The sequence below is a fragment of the Agelaius phoeniceus genome, chromosome 29, assembly GCF_051311805.1.
Source record: "Agelaius phoeniceus isolate bAgePho1 chromosome 29, bAgePho1.hap1, whole genome shotgun sequence".
NCBI lineage: Eukaryota > Metazoa > Chordata > Aves > Passeriformes > Icteridae > Agelaius > Agelaius phoeniceus.
The window spans coordinates 2789667-2807195 of record NC_135293.1 but is presented as its reverse complement, the minus strand read 5'-3'; the positions used below and the strand labels follow the sequence as shown (position 1 = coordinate 2807195).

At 56.4% G+C, this 17529-nt stretch overlaps 3 protein-coding genes across 4 annotated transcripts; all 3 read left to right on the top strand.

Moving 5' to 3' along the window:
• The first annotated feature begins 71 nt into the window (after nt 1-71).
• MADCAM1 (mucosal vascular addressin cell adhesion molecule 1) lies at nt 72-5650 on the top strand. The gene is made up of 5 exons (XM_054650369.2): nt 72-2877; nt 3055-3321; nt 3840-4160; nt 4394-4936; nt 5192-5650. The coding sequence occupies exons 1-5, from the start codon at nt 2826-2828 to the stop codon at nt 5302-5304; spliced, it is 1296 nt and encodes a 431-aa protein (XP_054506344.2). The 5' UTR covers nt 72-2825; the 3' UTR covers nt 5305-5650.
• A 197-nt stretch (nt 5651-5847) lies between these two features.
• On the top strand, nt 5848-7042 carry TPGS1 (tubulin polyglutamylase complex subunit 1). Its single transcript, XM_054650220.2, has 2 exons — nt 5848-6233; nt 6316-7042. Exons 1-2 carry the CDS (start codon nt 5863-5865, stop codon nt 6842-6844), a joined length of 900 nt encoding a protein of 299 aa, XP_054506195.1. The 5' UTR covers nt 5848-5862; the 3' UTR covers nt 6845-7042.
• Nucleotides 7043-7139: 97 nt separating this feature from the next.
• CDC34 (cell division cycle 34, ubiquitin conjugating enzyme) lies at nt 7140-13992 on the top strand. Of its 2 annotated transcripts, XM_054650221.2 has the most exons (5): nt 7140-8862; nt 10932-11018; nt 11888-11985; nt 12878-13012; nt 13737-13992. In XM_054650221.2, exons 1-5 carry the CDS (start codon nt 8686-8688, stop codon nt 13945-13947), a joined length of 708 nt encoding a protein of 235 aa, XP_054506196.2. In that variant the 5' UTR covers nt 7140-8685; the 3' UTR covers nt 13948-13992. The 2 variants fall into 2 exon arrangements, with proteins under 2 accessions (XP_054506196.2, XP_077047480.1); XM_077191365.1 differs by lacking the exon at nt 7140-8862 and having other exon boundaries at nt 8895-11018.
• The last annotated feature ends 3537 nt before the right edge of the window (nt 13993-17529 follow it).

Sequence of the window (17529 nt, the reverse complement as noted above, 5' to 3'; positions counted from 1 at the left end):
CTATCCATCACCAGTGGTACCAGGCAGCTTCTGCCCAGAATTTAAATTCCCCTTGAGAATTATGTGGAGATGTGGGACAGGTTTGGGAGAGCTGGGTGAGGGCTGCCAGCCCTTGCCCCAGCCCAGGATGGAAAGCAGCTCCCTGCCCCACTGCAGCCTCCTCCTGGACTGGTTTTAGTAACCTCCACTCTCTCGTCTTAATTTTTCAGCCAGGCCTAATTTAGATCTTATCTGACTCATTTAAACACTCTTTGTGGCAGCTGAGGATGGTCCTAAGTGACTAATATAATCCAAAAAAAATATAAACACATCCAAGCCAGCTCTGGGATGGGAGCTGCTGCTTGATGGATGGTATCCTGGAAAAATGAGCCATTACACAGCCTGTTGCTTCTGTATGCATTTCCTCCAGACTGGAACTAGCTTTTGTTTCGTTGTTTCCACCTTTAATTGAGACAAAACCCGGGATTTGTCTCACGTGAGGTGGCTGGAGAACAGAGGGCAGGTGTTGCAGTGCAGGATGTTGTTGACCACCCTTCAATAACATCCTGCACTGGTGTGGTGGCTCCTGGGGCAGAGCCTTGTGGTGACAGCCTGGGGCCAGGCCCCAACCTGGGGGGCTCTGGGGGTATCCTGTGCTGGAGCCAGCACTCGTCCCTTGGTGCTTTGTGTCTCCAGCCTGAGCTGTTTTGTTTCCTGAGCAACGTCTCTGCACAAAGTTTTGCCCTGCGCAAATCCCCGCGCCTGCCCTGAGGGAGGAAGCACAATCTGCCTCCAGGAAAGGTGTTCAGGCTCCTGAGTCTGGAAAAGAAGCATTCCCTTCACTTCTTCAAAGGCTTCCTGTAGGCTGGAAAACACTCCTGGTGTGTAATCTTGCTCCTTCTGCCCTGTGCACACAACCTGGTGTTGTCCCTTTGCTGTTCCTGTGCTCCTCTGGGCTGGGGGAAGGTCTGAATTCCACCAAGCAGGAGGTGGGACAGAGGTTGTGGTGGCTTCACTACTCAGAGTGAGCAAGAGCTGGCCCTGGGGGCTCTGCCATGTCACTCTGAGCTGGGCCAAGTCCCCTGATCTGGCCCAGGCTCTGTGCCTGAGCTGTTGGAACTGGAGGATTATCAGGTTTTGACTCCATTTTCCTCTGTGTTGTCCCCTCTGTGGGTGGCTGGGGCTGCTCTGGGCACTCCAAGCCCCAAAACAGAGAAAGTGCAGCACAAGGTTCTTGTAACTACTAATTTCTTAAGGTCCAGGAAGGTGTGGGGAAGCTTCTTTTTAAGATGAGGTGGTTCCCTAAATGCTGAGCTCTCATTCAGAACTGATTCAGGGGTTTTCTCATCACACCAGTGCCACAATCAGGGCTGTGGGAGAGGCAAGTGAAACCCTGGCACCACGTGTGTGTCCTCAAGGTTCCCAAACAAATTTCTGGGAAGATCCTGGCAGTGTGGGAGCAGCCCTGGCCATGGTTTGTCCCAGGGTTGGGCAGGGGGGCACTGGTGGCTGCTGGAAAATCTGGGAAGTGGCTCTGTTAACACAGGATGGAAGGAACAAAAAGCCCAGCACCATTAATCACCTGCTTCGGCTGAGTGAGCACATTTGGTGGGAAGTGTTTACAGAGCCCTTTCCTTGCTCAGAGGCCTCGTGCACCCTCAAGAGAATTAATGGCATGACCTTCTAAAATGATGCATGGCACGCCCAGTGCATGGAGCTGCCTCTCAGAGCAGTTCCCAGCTGGGAAATGTGCAGCTCCTGTGATGGCACTGGGTGCAGAGATGGGGATACCTCACCCTCAGCCCTTTGGGACCTTCCCCAGCCTTGGCTGCAGCCTGGCAGGGTGGGATGGGGCAGAACAGGGCTCATCCCTGCATGGGGAGCTGGGCAGGAATGAGGGAGTGATGCCAGACCCAGCAGGGACAGATCCAGTGATGCCAGGCCCAGCAGAGAGCCAGGATAGATGCTGAGAGCCCCGAGGTTGGATAATGCAGGGTGTTCAACACCTTCTCTGGGGTGACACTTTCTACTCCATTTGTACAAGACCAAGCCTCACAGGAACACCTGATTCCGTCCCTGAAAATGCCATTTTTGAGGAATAAACAGGAATAATCAGCTCCCCAACAGGGCTGACCATCACTCCTCCATGGGGAGCTGGGCAGGAATGAGGGAGTGATGCCAGACCCAGCAGAGAGGCAGGACAGATTCTGAATAATGCAGGTGTTCAACACCTTCTCTGTGGTGACACTTTGTCCATCTGTACAAGACCAAGCCTCCCAGGAACACCTGATTCCGTCCCTGAAAATGCCCTGTTTGAGGAATAAACACGGATAATCAGCTCCCCAACAGGGCTGATCACAGGTCCTGGCTCTGCTTTTGGAGCAGGGACCTTTCCACAGCCTCCCAGCAGCTCTTGGGGTCATGGAAAGGCTGGTTTGCCAGGGCCTCTGGGGGAGTGATCCCTGCAAAAAAAACCAGGGATACAGCTGGATCTGAGCCAGGGTGTGAGTGAGTCACCTGCTGGGGTGATGGGGACCCTGCAGTCCCTTCAGCACAGGGACTTTCCTGGGGTTGGGGGGGCTGCCAGCTTGACCCTCGGCTGGGTGTTGTGCGAGAGCCGAACTTGGAAGAAAATCAGAAGCCTCCCTCTGGAAATACCCCTAGGGCGGGAAGTTGTGGAGCTCCTGGGGCCCGTGCTCATGGGGGCGGTTCCTACAGGGCTTAAGAAGGGCTGAGGTTGGAGCCGGCGGGCAGAAGGAGACAGCCCCGGCCAGCAGCCCCCGCTCCCTGGAAAGAGGGAAGGAATTAAAGAAGGGAAAACCAGCGCTGCTGCTGCCCTGTGGGTGATGGAGCCGGCTCCTGTCCTTCTCCTCCTCGGCTCGCTGTGGGGCTGCAGCGGTGAGTGCCACGGGGCCAAGAGCCACCCTAAACCCCCGAGCTGCTCTCCTCGCTTCACCCTACGGCCCCAGGAGCTGCCTGTCCCCGAGCCGTGACAGCCACCACGTCCCCAAATCGCTGCTGTCCCGGCGCTGGTGACTGTCCCCTCCCCTGAGCCCGCACTTTCCTCCTGCCCAGGTGGCCCCGCTCAGCGGCTGGTGGTGACACCGCGGGAGCCCGTGGTGCCCTTCGGGGGCTCGACAGAGCTGAACTGCTCCTTGGCCTGCGCAGGGAGCACGGTGGAGTGGAGGGGGTTGGACACAGCCCTGGGGACCATCTCGTCCTTCTCCACCCACAGCATCCTGCACATCAGGCACGCCACGGTGGCCACGGAGGGCTTGAAGATCTGCGAGGGCAAATGCCACGGGCAGCACTACCAGGAAAGTGTCAGACTGAAGGTTTATGGTAAGCACTCCCTGTTGCAGACATCTTTTATGGAAAATCTTGAAGATTTTTCTTCCTGAGAAGCTGAGAGGCCTCAGGAACAACATGTAAACAATGGTTATCTGCTGCTGTGGAATGCAACAGATGGATCTGTGATTGGCCCATGTTGGATGTTTGTAATTAATGGCCAATCACAGCCCAGCTGGCTCGGACAGAGAGCCCGAGCCGCAAACCTTTGTTATCATTCTTTGCTATTCTATTCTTAGCCAGCCTTCTGATTAAATCCTTTCTTCTATTCTTTTAGTATAGTTTTAATGTAATATATATCATAAAATAATAAATCAAGCCTTCTGAAACATGGAGTCACATCCTCATCTCTTCCCTCATCCTAAGACCCCTGTAAATGCCATCACAACTCCCCAGCCCATCCCTCACTGCCTCCTCCCAGCACCACCCTGCATCCCCAGGGCAGCCCTTTTCCTCCTGAACTCTCTGTGCTGCCAAAAATCACCCCTGACCCTGCTCTGACTCCTTTCCAGCCCTCCCAGACACGCTGAGGCTGGAGGCAGCTCCCCACACCCTGCGCCCAGGGCACCCTGCCAACCTGACCTGCTCGGCCACGCGCCTGTATCCCCTCGATGGGCTGGCCCTCACCTGGTACCGGGGGCAGCAGGTGGTGGAGAACCTTACAGGGCTTGACTGCAAGGATGCTGATGAGGAGGAGCTGTGTAACATCGTTTCCAGCCTGTCGGTGAAGGGGACAGAGGTGGCAGAAGGGGTGGAGTTCAGGTGCGAGGTGACGCTGCACGTTGGGCAGGAGACCTTCAGCAGGGTGGCATCTCTGGTGGCAAGTGCTGAGGGTGAGTGCCAGGAGGGGCTGGGGACTCCAACCTGCATGTCCCCCATCCCCTGGAGCCATCCCCAGTGCCCTGTGCTCCTCAAAACAGCTCTGCCAAGCAGCAGCAGCCCCCACTGCTGCACCACTCCTCAATCTCCCATCCCTGTCCCTCCTGGCACTGCCCCTTTGCTCTGGGCTTGCAAGAGCTTGGGGCTGCAGCGAGGTCCCCTGTGACCAAGGCTGCTGTGTTTGCAGCTGTGATGACACCAACCATGGCCACCTCCATGGGGAGCTCCAGCACAGCCACCGTGGCCACCACATCACTCCCTCCAGGGCCAGGTGTCCCTCCAGGTGACCCCACGACAGCACAGGACCCCAGCGCTGGCACCACTCTGCACCTGGCTGCTGTCACCAGTCCCCCTTCCACGGAGCCCTCTGCGCCCCAGGACCCCACGGCAACCACCCACAGGGCAGATGTGGCCACCAGCACCCTCCCTGCGGCGACAGGGCCACCTCTGGGGACAGTGCCCACCTGCAGCCTGCAGATATGGTCGCTGCCTCCCACCGGGACGCGGGGCAGGGCTCTGCGCATCGAGTGCCACGCTCGGTGCCCCGGGAACGCCACGGTGGGCTGGCTCCGGACCCCCGCAGCCCTCGGGCAGTACCGGGAGGAGTCTGCGGGCAGCAGCTCCGCCCTGCGGCTGGACAGCGCCGAGCCCTGGCACCAGGGCCACTACCAGTGTGTCCTGCTCGGCCACCGCGCCCAGGTGGCCAGCCTGGAGGTGCTGGTGGTGGATGGTGAGTGCTGCTGATCTGCAGACCCCTGCATCTCAAGGAATTAGCAGTTACTAGAAACCCCCACACCGTGTGCTGCACTTTGTTTTGGGGCTTGGGAGTGCCATGGTTTAGTTGAGGTGTTGGGGCATGGGTTGGACTTGATGATTTTGAAGGTCTCTTCCAACCCACTGATACTGTGGATTTTTCTGTGAATTTTTCTGTGATTCGCTCACCCCCTCAGCATTTCCCTGCAATAACACCTCCGTGTGTTCACAGATTCCTTCAGCTCCAGCCCTGCCATCGCTATGGGCACAGCGGGATCGCTCTTGGGGCTCATCGCGACCGCTGCCGTGTCTCGACGCCTGTGGAAGAGGTTCAGATCTCGGTAGCCGCTGTCCCGGGAGTGGGAGCAGCCGGGTGGCGGCCCCGGCCCTCCGGGGTGTCCCTGCTGTCCCCCGGCTGTCGCTGGCCCCTGGACATCAAGAAGGAGCAGGAGGGGAACAGCTGCCGCGGGAGGCAAAGCCTGGAAGGACAATAAACACGGGCGACACAGGATTGGACCCCGGCGGGCTGGCACCGGTCACCGTGCTGGGTCCGGTGCGTGGAGCTTCCGGTACCACCGGACGGGCGGGAGCACGAAGGCCGCTTGTCTGTCACAACAGAAGGTCCTGGGGGAGCGTGGGCTCGGCGCGCGGGTGGGACCGGTGCTCCAATAAAGAGCTGTTTTCCGTTCGAGCCCTCAGCAAAGTGTTCTTTGCGCTCGGTCCCGCGGCTGTCACGGCCCCGGGGCGCGGGCGGTCTGCCCGCAGCAAACGTGGCGGCCGCGGCGCCAGCCGCGTTGAAAGCGCAGCTCCTTTGCCCACACTCAAGATGGCGTCCGTGGCCTCGCCCAATGGCGGCGTTCTCTCACCGCCTTCCTGCCCACCGATTGGCTGCCAGCGTGCAAGATGGCGGCACCAAAACTTCCGGCCCGGGCGGAAGTGCGGTCCATGATGGCAGCGTACGAGAAGCGGCGAGCGGCCGCCGCCCCGGTACCGGCGGGGGGCAGCGGGCTGCCGGAACCGGGGCGGGCAGCGGCGGGGGGCGGCGGGCCGGCGGAGGGCAGCGCGGCGGAGTTCCTGATGCGAGCCGGCGTCACGGCCATGGTGCGGGAGGCGCTGCTCAAGGTGCTGGAGGCGCGGCCCGCCGAGCCCGTGTCCTTCCTGGCCGAGTACTTCGAGCGGCTGGTGCTGGCGGAGGCGGCGGCGGAACCCCCGGGGCCGCCGCAGCGCCTGGCCCGGGCGCTGTGGTACGTGTGCCTGGCTCATCACTCGCACAGGTGCGGCGAGCGGCGGCGGCGGGGGGCGGCGGGGACGGGGGGCGAGGCCGCCTCTCTGTGTGTGTGTGCCCTGTCGCGACAGGACGGCCTTCGACAGCAACGCCGGCGCGGCCTACGAGGTGCTGGGCTGCGGCGGGCGGCGGCGGGCGGCGGGCGTGGACGGGCGGCTCTACAGCGAGCTGCTGAGGCGCATCTGCCAGCGCGGGGCGGCCCCGGCCGAGGCGGCGGCCGAGCTGCTGCGCCGCGTCCGCTGCCGCGACCACGAGGCCGTCCCGTTCGACGTGTTCCGCTACGGCGTCCTCACCTGCTGCGTGCTGCTGGAGTTCGCGGCCAAAGCCGACGCGCTGTTCGCCGTGCTGGGCGCCGGGGACTCGGCGGACAGCCGGCTGTGCCAGGCGGTGCTGCGGGCGCTGGAGGACGCGCTGGGAACCGGGCACGGCCCGCGGCCCGGCCGCTACCTGGAGGCGGGCTCCAGGCTGGGCCCCGACAGGCTGGCACTGGCCATGGACCAGGCGCTGCAGGAGAGGAAGCTGGGCTCCTCCATGAGCAGGGAGGAGTTCCTGAGGAAAGCCACGGCACTGTTCATAGCCAAGGTGAAGCCTGTGGAGTGATGCCGGGTGGGAGCAGCGCTGGCTGCAGCTCCTCTCCGAGCTGGATGGTGAGCACGGGGAGCTGGCTGGAGAGCTCTGCTGTGCCCAGCAAGAGATTCCCAGTTTCTACACTCCCTGCCCTGCTCTGATGGTGCCCAGCAGCTCCATGTCCCAGCTGTGTTGGGAGATCCCTCTCAGGGATTATCCAGGACTTGCATGGAGGCTGTGACTCGTGGAGCTGCTTTGGGCAGTGAAGTGACCCAGAAGGAACAAAGTGTGGGGCTGGGCTGTGGCTGCACAGGGGCAGCTGGGGAGGGCTGAGGTGGTTTGGGATGTGCAGTGCAGGCTCTGGATGAGACACATCCCCTTCCCCCAGGGCCAGCTGCGTGTCAGGCCAGGGGTTATTTATTTAAACTTGTCTGATCATTATTTATACTGTTCAATTCCTGGTTTGCTGTAAGACATTAAAGCTTTTTTATTATTTTTTAGTGGCCACTTTCTTACCTCCTGGCAGCACCAAGTGCCAGAATGAGCAGCAGAAGTACCCAGAACCCTGGGGTTAGTGTCGGCAGCAGGTGCAGGACTGTGGCAGAGCCAGTGGGAGGATCCCTGTGGGCTTGGGACGTTTGACTTTTTAATTACGAAAACTGGAGTGTTCCAGGGACTGGTAGTTGGAGTTTGGTGACCTTTGTTTAACTGTTCCTGTACCAACTGCTCTAATACAGCAAGTTTCTCTTCTGGTAAGGGCCATTGGCTGACCCAGAAGGGTGTAATGGATGTCCATGTGAGTTTATGTCCATCAATAGCCTTTGTTAAAAATCAGTTTCTATTCTCAGACCCCATTTGGAGAGACTGTCTCTTCCCCAAAGAACTATATCAGCTCCTACTACGAATGGTTTTGTGGTGGCAACATGACCTTCAGGTCCCTCAAATGTGACAGAGTGTGAGCTATGGAAGCTTTCACAGTGACCACCAATACCTGCCACTTGGACCAGTGTGGGTACAGTGGTCCAGTTCTGTGGCCGTTTCAGTTTAGAAATTGTGTTGGGGCGGGTGCTCTGCTCCCTGCAGGCAGCAGCGGGGCTGATCTGGGTGAGGCTGCGGGTGGCGGCTCCTGACGCAGGCACAGCTGACGGGATGTGACACAAAGCGAGCTGCGAGCCGGGGATGCCAGAGGCGTCCTTGGTTCAGCTGAGCAGATTCTGCTGCTGTGAATCGTCGTACAGCTGTGACACCCTCAGGCTGCCCGGGGTTCTGTGTGCTGGGGAGCCCCGGGGCGCCCGCCCATCGCTGGGTTCGCTCCGTGGGGCCGGTACCACTGGGGAAGCCGCCCTGCCCATCGCTGGATTCTCTCGGTGCCACCGGGAGCGCCACCGGGGCAGCCGCCCTGCCCATCGCTGGGTTCGCTCGGTGGGCCCGGTGCCACCGGGAGTACCGGGGTGCCCGCCCATCGCTGGGTTCGCTCGGTGGGCCCGTGCCACCGGGGGAGCCGCCCTGCCCATCGCTGGGTTCGCTCGGTGGGCCGGTGCCACCGGGGGAGCCGCCCTGCCCATCGCTGGGTTCGCTCGGTGGGCCCGGTGCCACCGGGGCAGCCGCCCTGCCCATCGCTGGGTTCGTTCGGTGCCACCGGGAGCGCCGCCGTGCCCATCGCTGGGCTCGCTCGGTGCCACCGGGAGCGCCGCCCTGGGCATCGGCGGGGCTGCCCCGCCCACCACCTGCCCCACCCCGCGCTCTGATTGGTCAGCAGCACCCGTAGGGGCGTTTCCCTCGGTGGCCGCGCCCCTACCGGGACTCCAGCCCCCGCCGTGCCCCGCGTGGCCCCGGTGCCGCCGAACGCCCCCCGAGAGCCCCGGTACGCCGGCATGGCGCGGCCCGCCGTGCCCAGCTCGCAGAAGGCGCTGCTGCTGGAGCTCAAGGGGCTGCAGGAGGAGCCCGTGGAGGGGTTCCGGGTCGGGCTGGTGGACGAAGGGGACCTGTACACCTGGGACGTGGCCATCTTCGGACCCCCGGACACACACTACGAGGGCGGATACTTCAAGGTGAGCGGCGGGGAAGGCAGAGCAGGCGGTGTCGGGGATGTGCTGCGTGTTTGGGAAGGAGTTTCTCAGTTTTGGGAAGGGTTGAGACCCTGTGAGGGGGCTGTGGGTGTCCCAGGTGGGTGTGGGGTTCGTGACAGAGCTGCTCCCAGGCTTAGGGGTGAGTTGAGGGAGAGTTGGGATTTTCACTGGACACCTGGGGGTCCCTGGGGCTTCGGGGTGCTCCTGGCAGGGAGATGGTACCTTCTACCGAGGGTCCCCTTATGGGGAGCTTCAACCACCCCCATGCCCTCCCTGGTCTGAGGGTGGACAGTGGGCTCCAGGTCGCCGAGGTTCCCTCTGCTGGAGGGGATCAGAGGCATTGCCACCAGACCAGGGAAGAGATAAAAGTCCCCCGAGTGCAGCCAGAGACAGCCCAGAGTGGGAGCAGGGAGCTGGGTTAGGGGGTGAGTGTCGTGGCTTGGTTTGGGGTGGAAAAAGGTGTTTATTGGCCTGACTGCGCAGTCCCCCCTCGGCAGGATGTGTGTGCGCTCTTCCCAGGTATTGTGCAACCTGGCGTAGCTGTTTTCTTCCTCTTTCTCATCCTCCCTCCTCCACGGAGCTCTTGTGTTTTCATCCTGTTGCTGTCAGGGTGGGGATGCACAGGGTGAGTCACCCAGGGTTAGCCGTGTTTGTTTTCCTGGGCTGGCAAAGCTGACGCTTCAGAGCCAGGTTTCATCTCTTCGCTGAAGTGAAGGGATTTTTTTCCCCACAGCATTTTGGCATGAAACCCTCTGAACTCTCACCCTTTCAGCCACTCATTCTCCTGTTGTGTGCTTGAGAGCTTCCAAACTCAGCACTGAAGGTGCTGGTGAGACTGTGCATAAGAGGAGAGCAGAGGGGCAGAGTATTGCCCAGCCTGTTTGTACACACACAGGTTGGGGTTGTTGCTGTCCAAGCCCTCTTTGGCATCGCTTTGCCTCGGCTGGTTTTGTTCTGATCCCCTCTGACACAACAAAGGGGATTATTCTGCCATGTTCAGCTGTTTGGCCAGAGCCCAGCACGGGGCTGAGTGTCACTGCCCTGCACTCCACACACACTGCACGGCCCCCACTGCACTTCTCCCTTTTCCCACCCCCCAATCCAGTGTCTGGATTTTCTTTTACATGAACTGAGGGAGCAAAAAACGTTCAGGGAGTTGTTGTGTTGAGTCTTGATCTGGAAGTTTGCTCCCAGGGCCTGGAAACAGCTGAAAGCTGAATCAGTCACTGGGAATTTGTGCAGCCACTGAGGGAGAGGCTGCCCCCATCTTTTTGCATTCCTGGTGCTGGTGGGTTGGGGCAGCAGCTCTGAGCACTGTAGGATGTTGCTGTAGGTCCCTGTGCCCCCTCAGGCTTCACTCAGAGATGGACAGGGAGCCCCTCTTTGCCCAATCTCAGCCCTGGGGGTTTGGCAGCTGTGGGAGGAGCTGGTGGTGGCTGAGTGTCCCTGCTGGAGCCCTGGGCTGCAGCCTGAGCTTCATGTGATTTTATTTTTAGCCCCCAAGCTGCGCGTTGCGGCCAGTTTGGACTGGGTCTCTTCTCAGCAGTGACAGGCTATTTTTAGATTTGGTGCGTTCATCAGAGCACCAAACACCTGATGCTTCCTTCCTGTGAACTCTGGAGAGTAAACAGCCTTTCCTCTGTGGCACAGCCATGGTCTGGGGGTGACCCAGACTCTCTGCCTGGCTCTGTGTGCTGCCGTGGGGTTTGTGCCGGGTTCCCAGCACCACGAGCTCCCCCTGGTTCCTCTGCATTGGAGAGCACTGGGGTAGCAGCAGAGGGCCCTGCTGGACAGGGGGTGTGGGCAGGATGGGGGGCAAGGAGCTGCTGCTGCTCACAGCCCCTTTGCTCACCCCACTCTGTGTGGTGAGAGGCTCCCCCATGTCCCTGTGTTCTGCCCACAAAGCTGCCTGGTGCAGAGGCTCTGTCCCAGCAGGTGCCCAGCTGGCCTTGGCAGAGGTTCCTTTTCCCCAGAGCTGTCAGAGGCTCTGTGATTTCCATCCCTTCCTTCTCACAAGCTGGTGTTCACATCTCCTTATTGCTCCCTCGCAGGCTCGTCTCCGCTTTCCCATCGACTACCCCTACTCTCCTCCTGCCTTCAGGTTCCTAACCAAAATGTGGCACCCCAATATCTACGAGGTAGGTCCCCTGGGACAGCGAGGGGGCTCTGGGACAGTCAGTGGACACGTGTGCCTCTGTTGTGATGGCACTGGATGCAATGCCAGCCTTTGGCACTGGACACTCAGTGCCTGGCACAGGGAACATCACTAATGAGCTCACGACAGCCCTTTGCTGTCCCAGAGCAGCTTCCAGGTCAGCCAGGCTTTGCAGGCCTGATGGCTCCCACGCTTGGGGACATTGTGCCTATGCCAAAAGTGGCTGCAAGGGTGAGCAATGTGCCTGGCCCTGGGGCCCACGCCAGGGGCACAGCCTGCTGGGCATTGGGCAGCCTGACCTGTACAGAGCTGGCAGTCATGGGGTGCCTGTCCATTTCTGTGTCCCTCTATGGGACTGAAGGGACAGCTGGGGTCACCTGTGACCATGTTCACAGGGGTCTTAGGATGAGGGAAGAGACGAGAACGTTGACTCCATGTTTCAGAAGGTTGGATTTATTATTTTATTATATTTATTATATTAAAACTATACTAAAAGAATAGAAGAAAGGATTTCATCAGAAGGCTGGCTAAGAATAGAAAAAGAATCATCACAAATGCTTGTGACTGAACGAGACAGTCTGGACAGCTGGACTGTGATTGGCCATTAATTAGAAACAACTGCATGAGACCAATCAAAGATGCAACTGTTGCATTCCACAGCAGCAGATAATTATTGTTTACATTTTGTTCCTGAGGCCTCTCAGCTTCTCAGGAGAAAAAATCCTAAGGAAAGGATTTTTCATAAAACGTGTTTGTGACAATTGCCTCAGCTGGCTTCAGCCAAAGGGAAGAGCGAGTGAGGAGATCCTGGGGCAGCAGCTCCTGAGGATCCTGTTTCTCTTGTGCTTTCAGACAGGTGATGTCTGCATCTCCATCCTGCACCCGCCCGTGGATGACCCTCAGAGTGGGGAGCTGCCCTCGGAGCGCTGGAACCCCACCCAGAACGTGCGGTGAGGGCTGGGGGGACGGCAGCGTGGGAGGCTGGGGACAGGAGGTGCCAGGGGGCTGGTGAAGGCTCTCAGGCTGTTGGATTGGCTGAAGAACAGCCAGAGCTTGTGTATTCTCGAGTTGCTGTTTGATAATTGCTACCCCAGGATGTGCAGGATGTCTCTGCTTCGGCTCGTGCAGCTGAAGAACGAGTCTGGACTCTTCACTTTTCGGTCTTGAGGTTGTTTATTAATTCTTATCTATAAAATTTTCTTTCTGCCCAGCCAAGGTCTGCTCAGCAGGGCAGCCACAGGCACTCTGGTCACCCCTGAGGCAGTGTTGTCTTTTTATACTACAAACTACATATAACATATTTACACTTAATTCCCAATACCTATCACCTGTGTTAGACAGTGCACTTCTACTCTAAACCAATCCCAAAGTGCCAACATCACTGCAGAAAATGGAGAACAACAAGAAGAGGAAAGGCTAGACACACCCAGATTCCTCCATCTTGTCCCCACAACCCCCATACCAAAAATCCTAAAATCGACATTTTCACCCTGTGATTATTTTGTTATTACACTATCCAAACCTGTGTGACTTTCATGTCCTCATACAAAGTTGACAACTTGCTCCAGGGGTCAAAATCAAATCCCCAGGTGCTCTGGGCTGCATGCTAGAGTCTCTGAGCCCCCTGTCAGCGTTCTTGGCAACTCTGGACACCCAGAGGGATGCACTGAGTTCCAACAGTGTATAAGCCCAAGAGCCCATGTGCTGCTGTCCCCTGCCCGTCCTGCTCCCCTTTGCTGGGACCTCTCTTGCTGTGGACAGCACAAGGTTTTGGGCTGCTGGCACTGTTGGGGTGCTGCTGAGCCACCTCAGCTCTGACCTGCTCGTGTTTATCCACACCAGAACCATTCTGCTGAGTGTGATCTCGCTGCTGAATGAGCCCAACACGTTTTCCCCAGCCAACGTGGACGCCTCGGTGATGTACCGCAAGTGGAAGGAGAGCAAAGGGAAGGACCGGGAGTACACAGACATCATCAGGTGTGTGCTGAGCCTGGCCTGGCAGCCCTGTCTGTGCTGGGATGGGGGAGTGTCAGGGTTTATTGCAAAGGGCCTGGGTGCAGGGCCCTGCTGGGAGCTGCCAGGCACAGCTGGAGCAGGACTGAGAGAAGAGAGGGGCAGAGAGGATGAGAGGGTGAGAGAGTAAGAGGGTAAGAGAGTAAAAGCATAAGAGAGTAAAAGGGGTAAGAGGAGTAAAAAGGGTAAGAGGGTAAAAGGGGTAAGAGAGTGAGGTTCCCATTACAATACAATAAATCTTCTGTGTTGAATATTCTGATTCTCACTAACCAATCTAGTACAATACACAAATCCTATAGCATTTCCATACAGCCTATAAGAATCACTACATTACCATACTGTGTTACATTTTAAACCCTAAAAACTCCTCTTTGGACCCCTTCTGCCAAGCTGGCAGGATCTGCTCGGACCCTTAGACCTGCCTGCAAGCAGAGGGTGTTGTTTCATCAAAAGGGGATCACCTTCAGCTGGCCATGCCATTGTTTTCCAGTTGTTCAGTAACTGAGGGATCTCAGAGCTTGCTTTCATTTCAATCTCTCTTAGAGTTTCCATATTCTCAAAATCTTTTGCCAGACAATCCTATTTATAAGGCTTTCCTGTTTCATCTTCCCCAACAGTGGGATCCTGTGGGACTCTGCAGGGCTGTGTTGCAGAGCTCTGTTCTCACCTCCCATTTCTCACCCTGCAGGAAGCAGGTGCTGGGCACCAAGGTGGACGCTGAGCGGGATGGAGTGAAGGTCCCCACCACGCTGGCTGAGTACTGTGTGAAGACCAAGACTCCAGCCCCAGATGAGGGCTCAGACCTCTTTTATGATGACTATTATGAGGATGATGAGATGGAGGAGGAAGCAGAGAGCTGTTACGGTGATGAGGATGACTCCGGCAATGAGGAATCTTGATGGGCCTCTGGCATTGCAAAACTTACTATAAACTACTGAATTTTACCTCAACTAGAACAAACTGGTTTGAATTTAGGATCTGTCAGCCCTGAAATTAACTCTCTACCTCGCAGGGAGACTGTTCTGCTGTTGCAAAGGAAATCCCATCACTGTCTTTGTAGGAAAAGATAAACCCCTTGTTTATAAACTTCCAGAGGGCTGGTGGAGAGGGGGAAGCTGTGTTGGGGTGTTCACAAACCCACAGAAATTGAGGTGCTGGTGGCTCTGCCTGGCTGAGGAGTGACAACCAGGCCTGGTGTTGGCTGCCCCTCATTTGGGTCTGTTCAGCTTCTCTTCAGCCCCATGGGGTAGGAGCAATTTGGGGCACTTGTGGGGGTGGTGAGTGGTTGCTTTGGTGGGGGAACAACAACATGTGAGTGCTGTCTTGGCTTTCAAAACCTTTTAGGTTCACCCTGCAGCCATCTGGGCTGTCCCACAGGACCCTTTTGCCTTCCCTGCCATGATGCTGGAGCTGTGTTCACAAGGAGAGGGGCACCAGGGAGGACTTGCCCAGAAGCCACCAGCACTGACCGTGTGGGGATGATCTGTTTGTGGTATTTAACTTGCTGAGAGGGATGGGGTCATGCTGAGTATTTCTGCTTCTGGTTTTGTTTTTTTTTTTTTTTTGGACACTATTTAATAAAGTTCTTCCAGGGAAAGATTGTGATGCACGAGTGAGGTTCTGCCCAGGCTACAAGGGATTTGTATCAGACAGGGACTGGCATGGAGCAGTGGGTGGATGGGCTGGCTGCTCTCCTGGGGCAGCTGTGGGTCTCACAGTAACCCTCTTTCCACCTTGCAGAGTGGGCAGGGTTACCTCTGGTCTGGAGAGCATCTCTGCCCTTCCTGGGCAACATTCAGTGCCTCTGCCCTGGAGCTTTGGCCAGCACTCGGTCTCTGCCTGGGCCAAACCCTCCAGAAGGTGTTTGTTCTGCCTCCTCTGAGGCAGCAGACCTGCCTGGGCAGTGCCTGGCTGTGCTCAGGGATAGCTGAGGGCGCCCCACGGCTGCCCAGGGCTGCTCTGATCCCATTTGGGTGTGCCCTGAACCCACAGACTGGAACTGGCTGGGACATGTGAGCTCAGGAGGCTGCGGGGAGCTCCCCAAACTGTGCTGAGCTCCCAGCCCAGGGCTGGGGCGAGCAGCCTTGGAGCCAGGGCAGGGCCAGGCCCTGGCAAAGAGCCTGCCTGGAGCTCCTGCCCCTGCTGCACAAAGCTCATCAGAGGGGTAATGAGCAGAACTTCCCTCGGCTGGAGTCGTGCAAATGGGATCAGGGCTTGAGTGACACCTGCGCCTGCACGCGGCGAGGGCATGTGCTTTATTGCCTTAGGAAATGAGGCTAAAAGGTGAATAGGATTATTGTCGCTTTATTCAGGCCTGGCAAACGGCTTCCAAGGTCACCCAGCACCGAGCAGCAGCAGCCCTGGGTGCTTGTTCATAGCCAGCCTCTCCTTCCTTTCCTGGGGGGCTGCTCTGTGCACCCCAGATCTGCATGGCCGTGCCCTTTGCTGGCTCTTTGTGGCCAGTTCCCTCCCCGATGCTGGGGGTTACCCAGATCATGGATGCCATGAGCTCCATACCCCCCGAATTTCTGCAAATCCCCCCAGTGCAGGGGGAGCCCGGCCAGTGGATGAGGGCGGGTGGGACATGGGGAAGAAATGCTCTGGGAGGAAGGAGCTGGCAGATCCCCGTGGATCCCCTGGTGGGCACTGGCGCCTATGGCCCCATTGTTTTGGCTTTTCCTGCCCCCCTGCCCAGAACCCCGCGGCTGACTCAGACAAGAGTTCACTCAGGGGATGGAGAAGAGTTGGAGACAAATCTGCTGTCCTGCAGAGGCCTCTTTGCCCAGCTGCCCTGTTGGTTTTTGCCTGCCCAGCCCCTTGGAGAAGCCTGATTTATCCCAGTGCTCTGCAACAGCTTAAAAACTGTGAAAAATGCGTATTTTATGATTGGCTTTTCACACATATTCAAATGAATATTATATGTGTTGTGTTAGAAAGTTGTGGTGTATTAATTCTCTTAAGTAGCGTGGTAAATATAGTTTTGGGTTATAAAAAAATGTTGAAATAGAAACGATGCTATGTAAGATACTTTATTTTAAAGAAAGGACTCGCAGCAAGATAGCAGTCACAGGACACCTGAATCTTTCAGAGAAAGAGAATTTATTGCTCCATTATCAGAAGAAACTTCTTCCTGCCTCAAAGGTGCTGTTTGAGGATTCAGAGGAAGATGTTGACAACGACCAGACAGAATCCTGTATTTGAATGGAATTTATGCATCATGTATGAGGTATATGAATATGCAACAGGTTATTGTTTTTAAGGGTTAATCCTCTGTTAATGTGGGTCCTTTTTTGGGCTCATGCTGCCCAGGAAAAGTTACCTGGACTGTCCATAACTCTATTTGTTGTCTCATACAGTCCTAATGCAAATTGTCCAAATTATTATTACTCTAATTCTATTACTATTTTTATAACCATTTTATTACTATTAAACTTTTAAAATTTTAAAAACAACTGATTGGCGTTTTTCACACTATAAGTGTTGTGTTAGAAAGTAATGCTGTATTAATTCTCTTAAGTAGCGTGGTAAATATAGTTTTGGCTTATAAAAAAATGTTAAAATAGAAACGATGCTATGTAAGATACTTTTTTTTTTTGAAAGAAAGGACTCGCAGCGAGATAGCAGCCGCAGGACAAATAAATCTGAGGACCTCTGGGGGTCCGGACGGGGCTGTGGGACAGGGCCAGGTCGAGCTGCTCTGTCCTGGCCGCGGTGTCCCCGCAGGAGCCACTGTCCCATTGTCCGGGCCGGACTCCCCGCGCTGAGGAAGCGCTGCCCGGTTCCCTTCCCACGCATGCCGCTGTCCGCCTCACCCCGTGCGCCCCCGGCAACCTCCGGGACCTGCCCGGTGTGAGAAACGCCCAGTCACTTGGTTTTAAAATTTTAATAGTAATAAAATGGTTATTAAAATAGTAATAGAATTAGAGTAATAATAATTTGGACAATTTGCATTAGGACTATATGAGACAATAGAAACAAAGAGTTACGGACGTTCGGGTACCTTTTTGTGGGCAGCACAAGGCTGAAAAAGGACACAGTTAGCAAAAAATTAACTCTTAAAAGGAACAGCCTGTTGCATATTTATGCATGATGCATAAATTCCATTCAAATACAGGATTCTCTCTGGTCATCATCAACTTCTTCCTCTGAATCCTAACAGCGCCTTCGAGGTGGGAAGAAGTTCGTTTTCTCTGTTAATGGAGCAATAAATTCTCTTTCTCTGAAAGATTCAGGTGTCCTGTGGCTGCTATCTCGCTGCGAGTCCTTTCTTTAAAGAAAAGTATCTTACATAGCATCGTTTCTATTTTAGCATTTTTTATAACCCAAAACTATATTTACCACGCTACTTAAGAGAATTAATACAGCATCACTTTCTAACACAACACATATAATATTCATTTTAACATTTGCCAAAAGCCAATCATAAAATACGCATTTTTCACAGCGGGGACCCGCCTGCCCGAGCCCCCGCTGGCTCCCCC

Excerpts from the sequence above, each read along its gene's own strand:
- MADCAM1 (XM_054650369.2), top strand. The coding sequence starts at position 2,826 with ATGGAGCCGGCTCCTGTCCTTCTCCTCCTCGGCTCGCTGTGGGGCTGC. Across the intron at positions 2,878-3,054 it reads CTCGCTGTGGGGCTGCAGCG|GTGGCCCCGCTCAGCGGCTG; the intron begins GTGAGTGCCACG and ends CCTCCTGCCCAG. Across the intron at positions 3,322-3,839 it reads TGTCAGACTGAAGGTTTATG|CCCTCCCAGACACGCTGAGG; the intron begins GTAAGCACTCCC and ends ACTCCTTTCCAG.
- TPGS1 (XM_054650220.2), top strand. The coding sequence starts at position 5,863 with ATGGCGGCACCAAAACTTCCGGCCCGGGCGGAAGTGCGGTCCATGATG. Across the intron at positions 6,234-6,315 it reads CTGGCTCATCACTCGCACAG|GACGGCCTTCGACAGCAACG; the intron begins GTGCGGCGAGCG and ends CTGTCGCGACAG.
- CDC34 (XM_077191365.1), top strand. The coding sequence starts at position 10,689 with ATGGGGGGCAAGGAGCTGCTGCTGCTCACAGCCCCTTTGCTCACCCCA. Across the intron at positions 11,019-11,887 it reads GGCACCCCAATATCTACGAG|ACAGGTGATGTCTGCATCTC; the intron begins GTAGGTCCCCTG and ends TTGTGCTTTCAG. Across the intron at positions 11,986-12,877 it reads AACCCCACCCAGAACGTGCG|AACCATTCTGCTGAGTGTGA; the intron begins GTGAGGGCTGGG and ends TATCCACACCAG.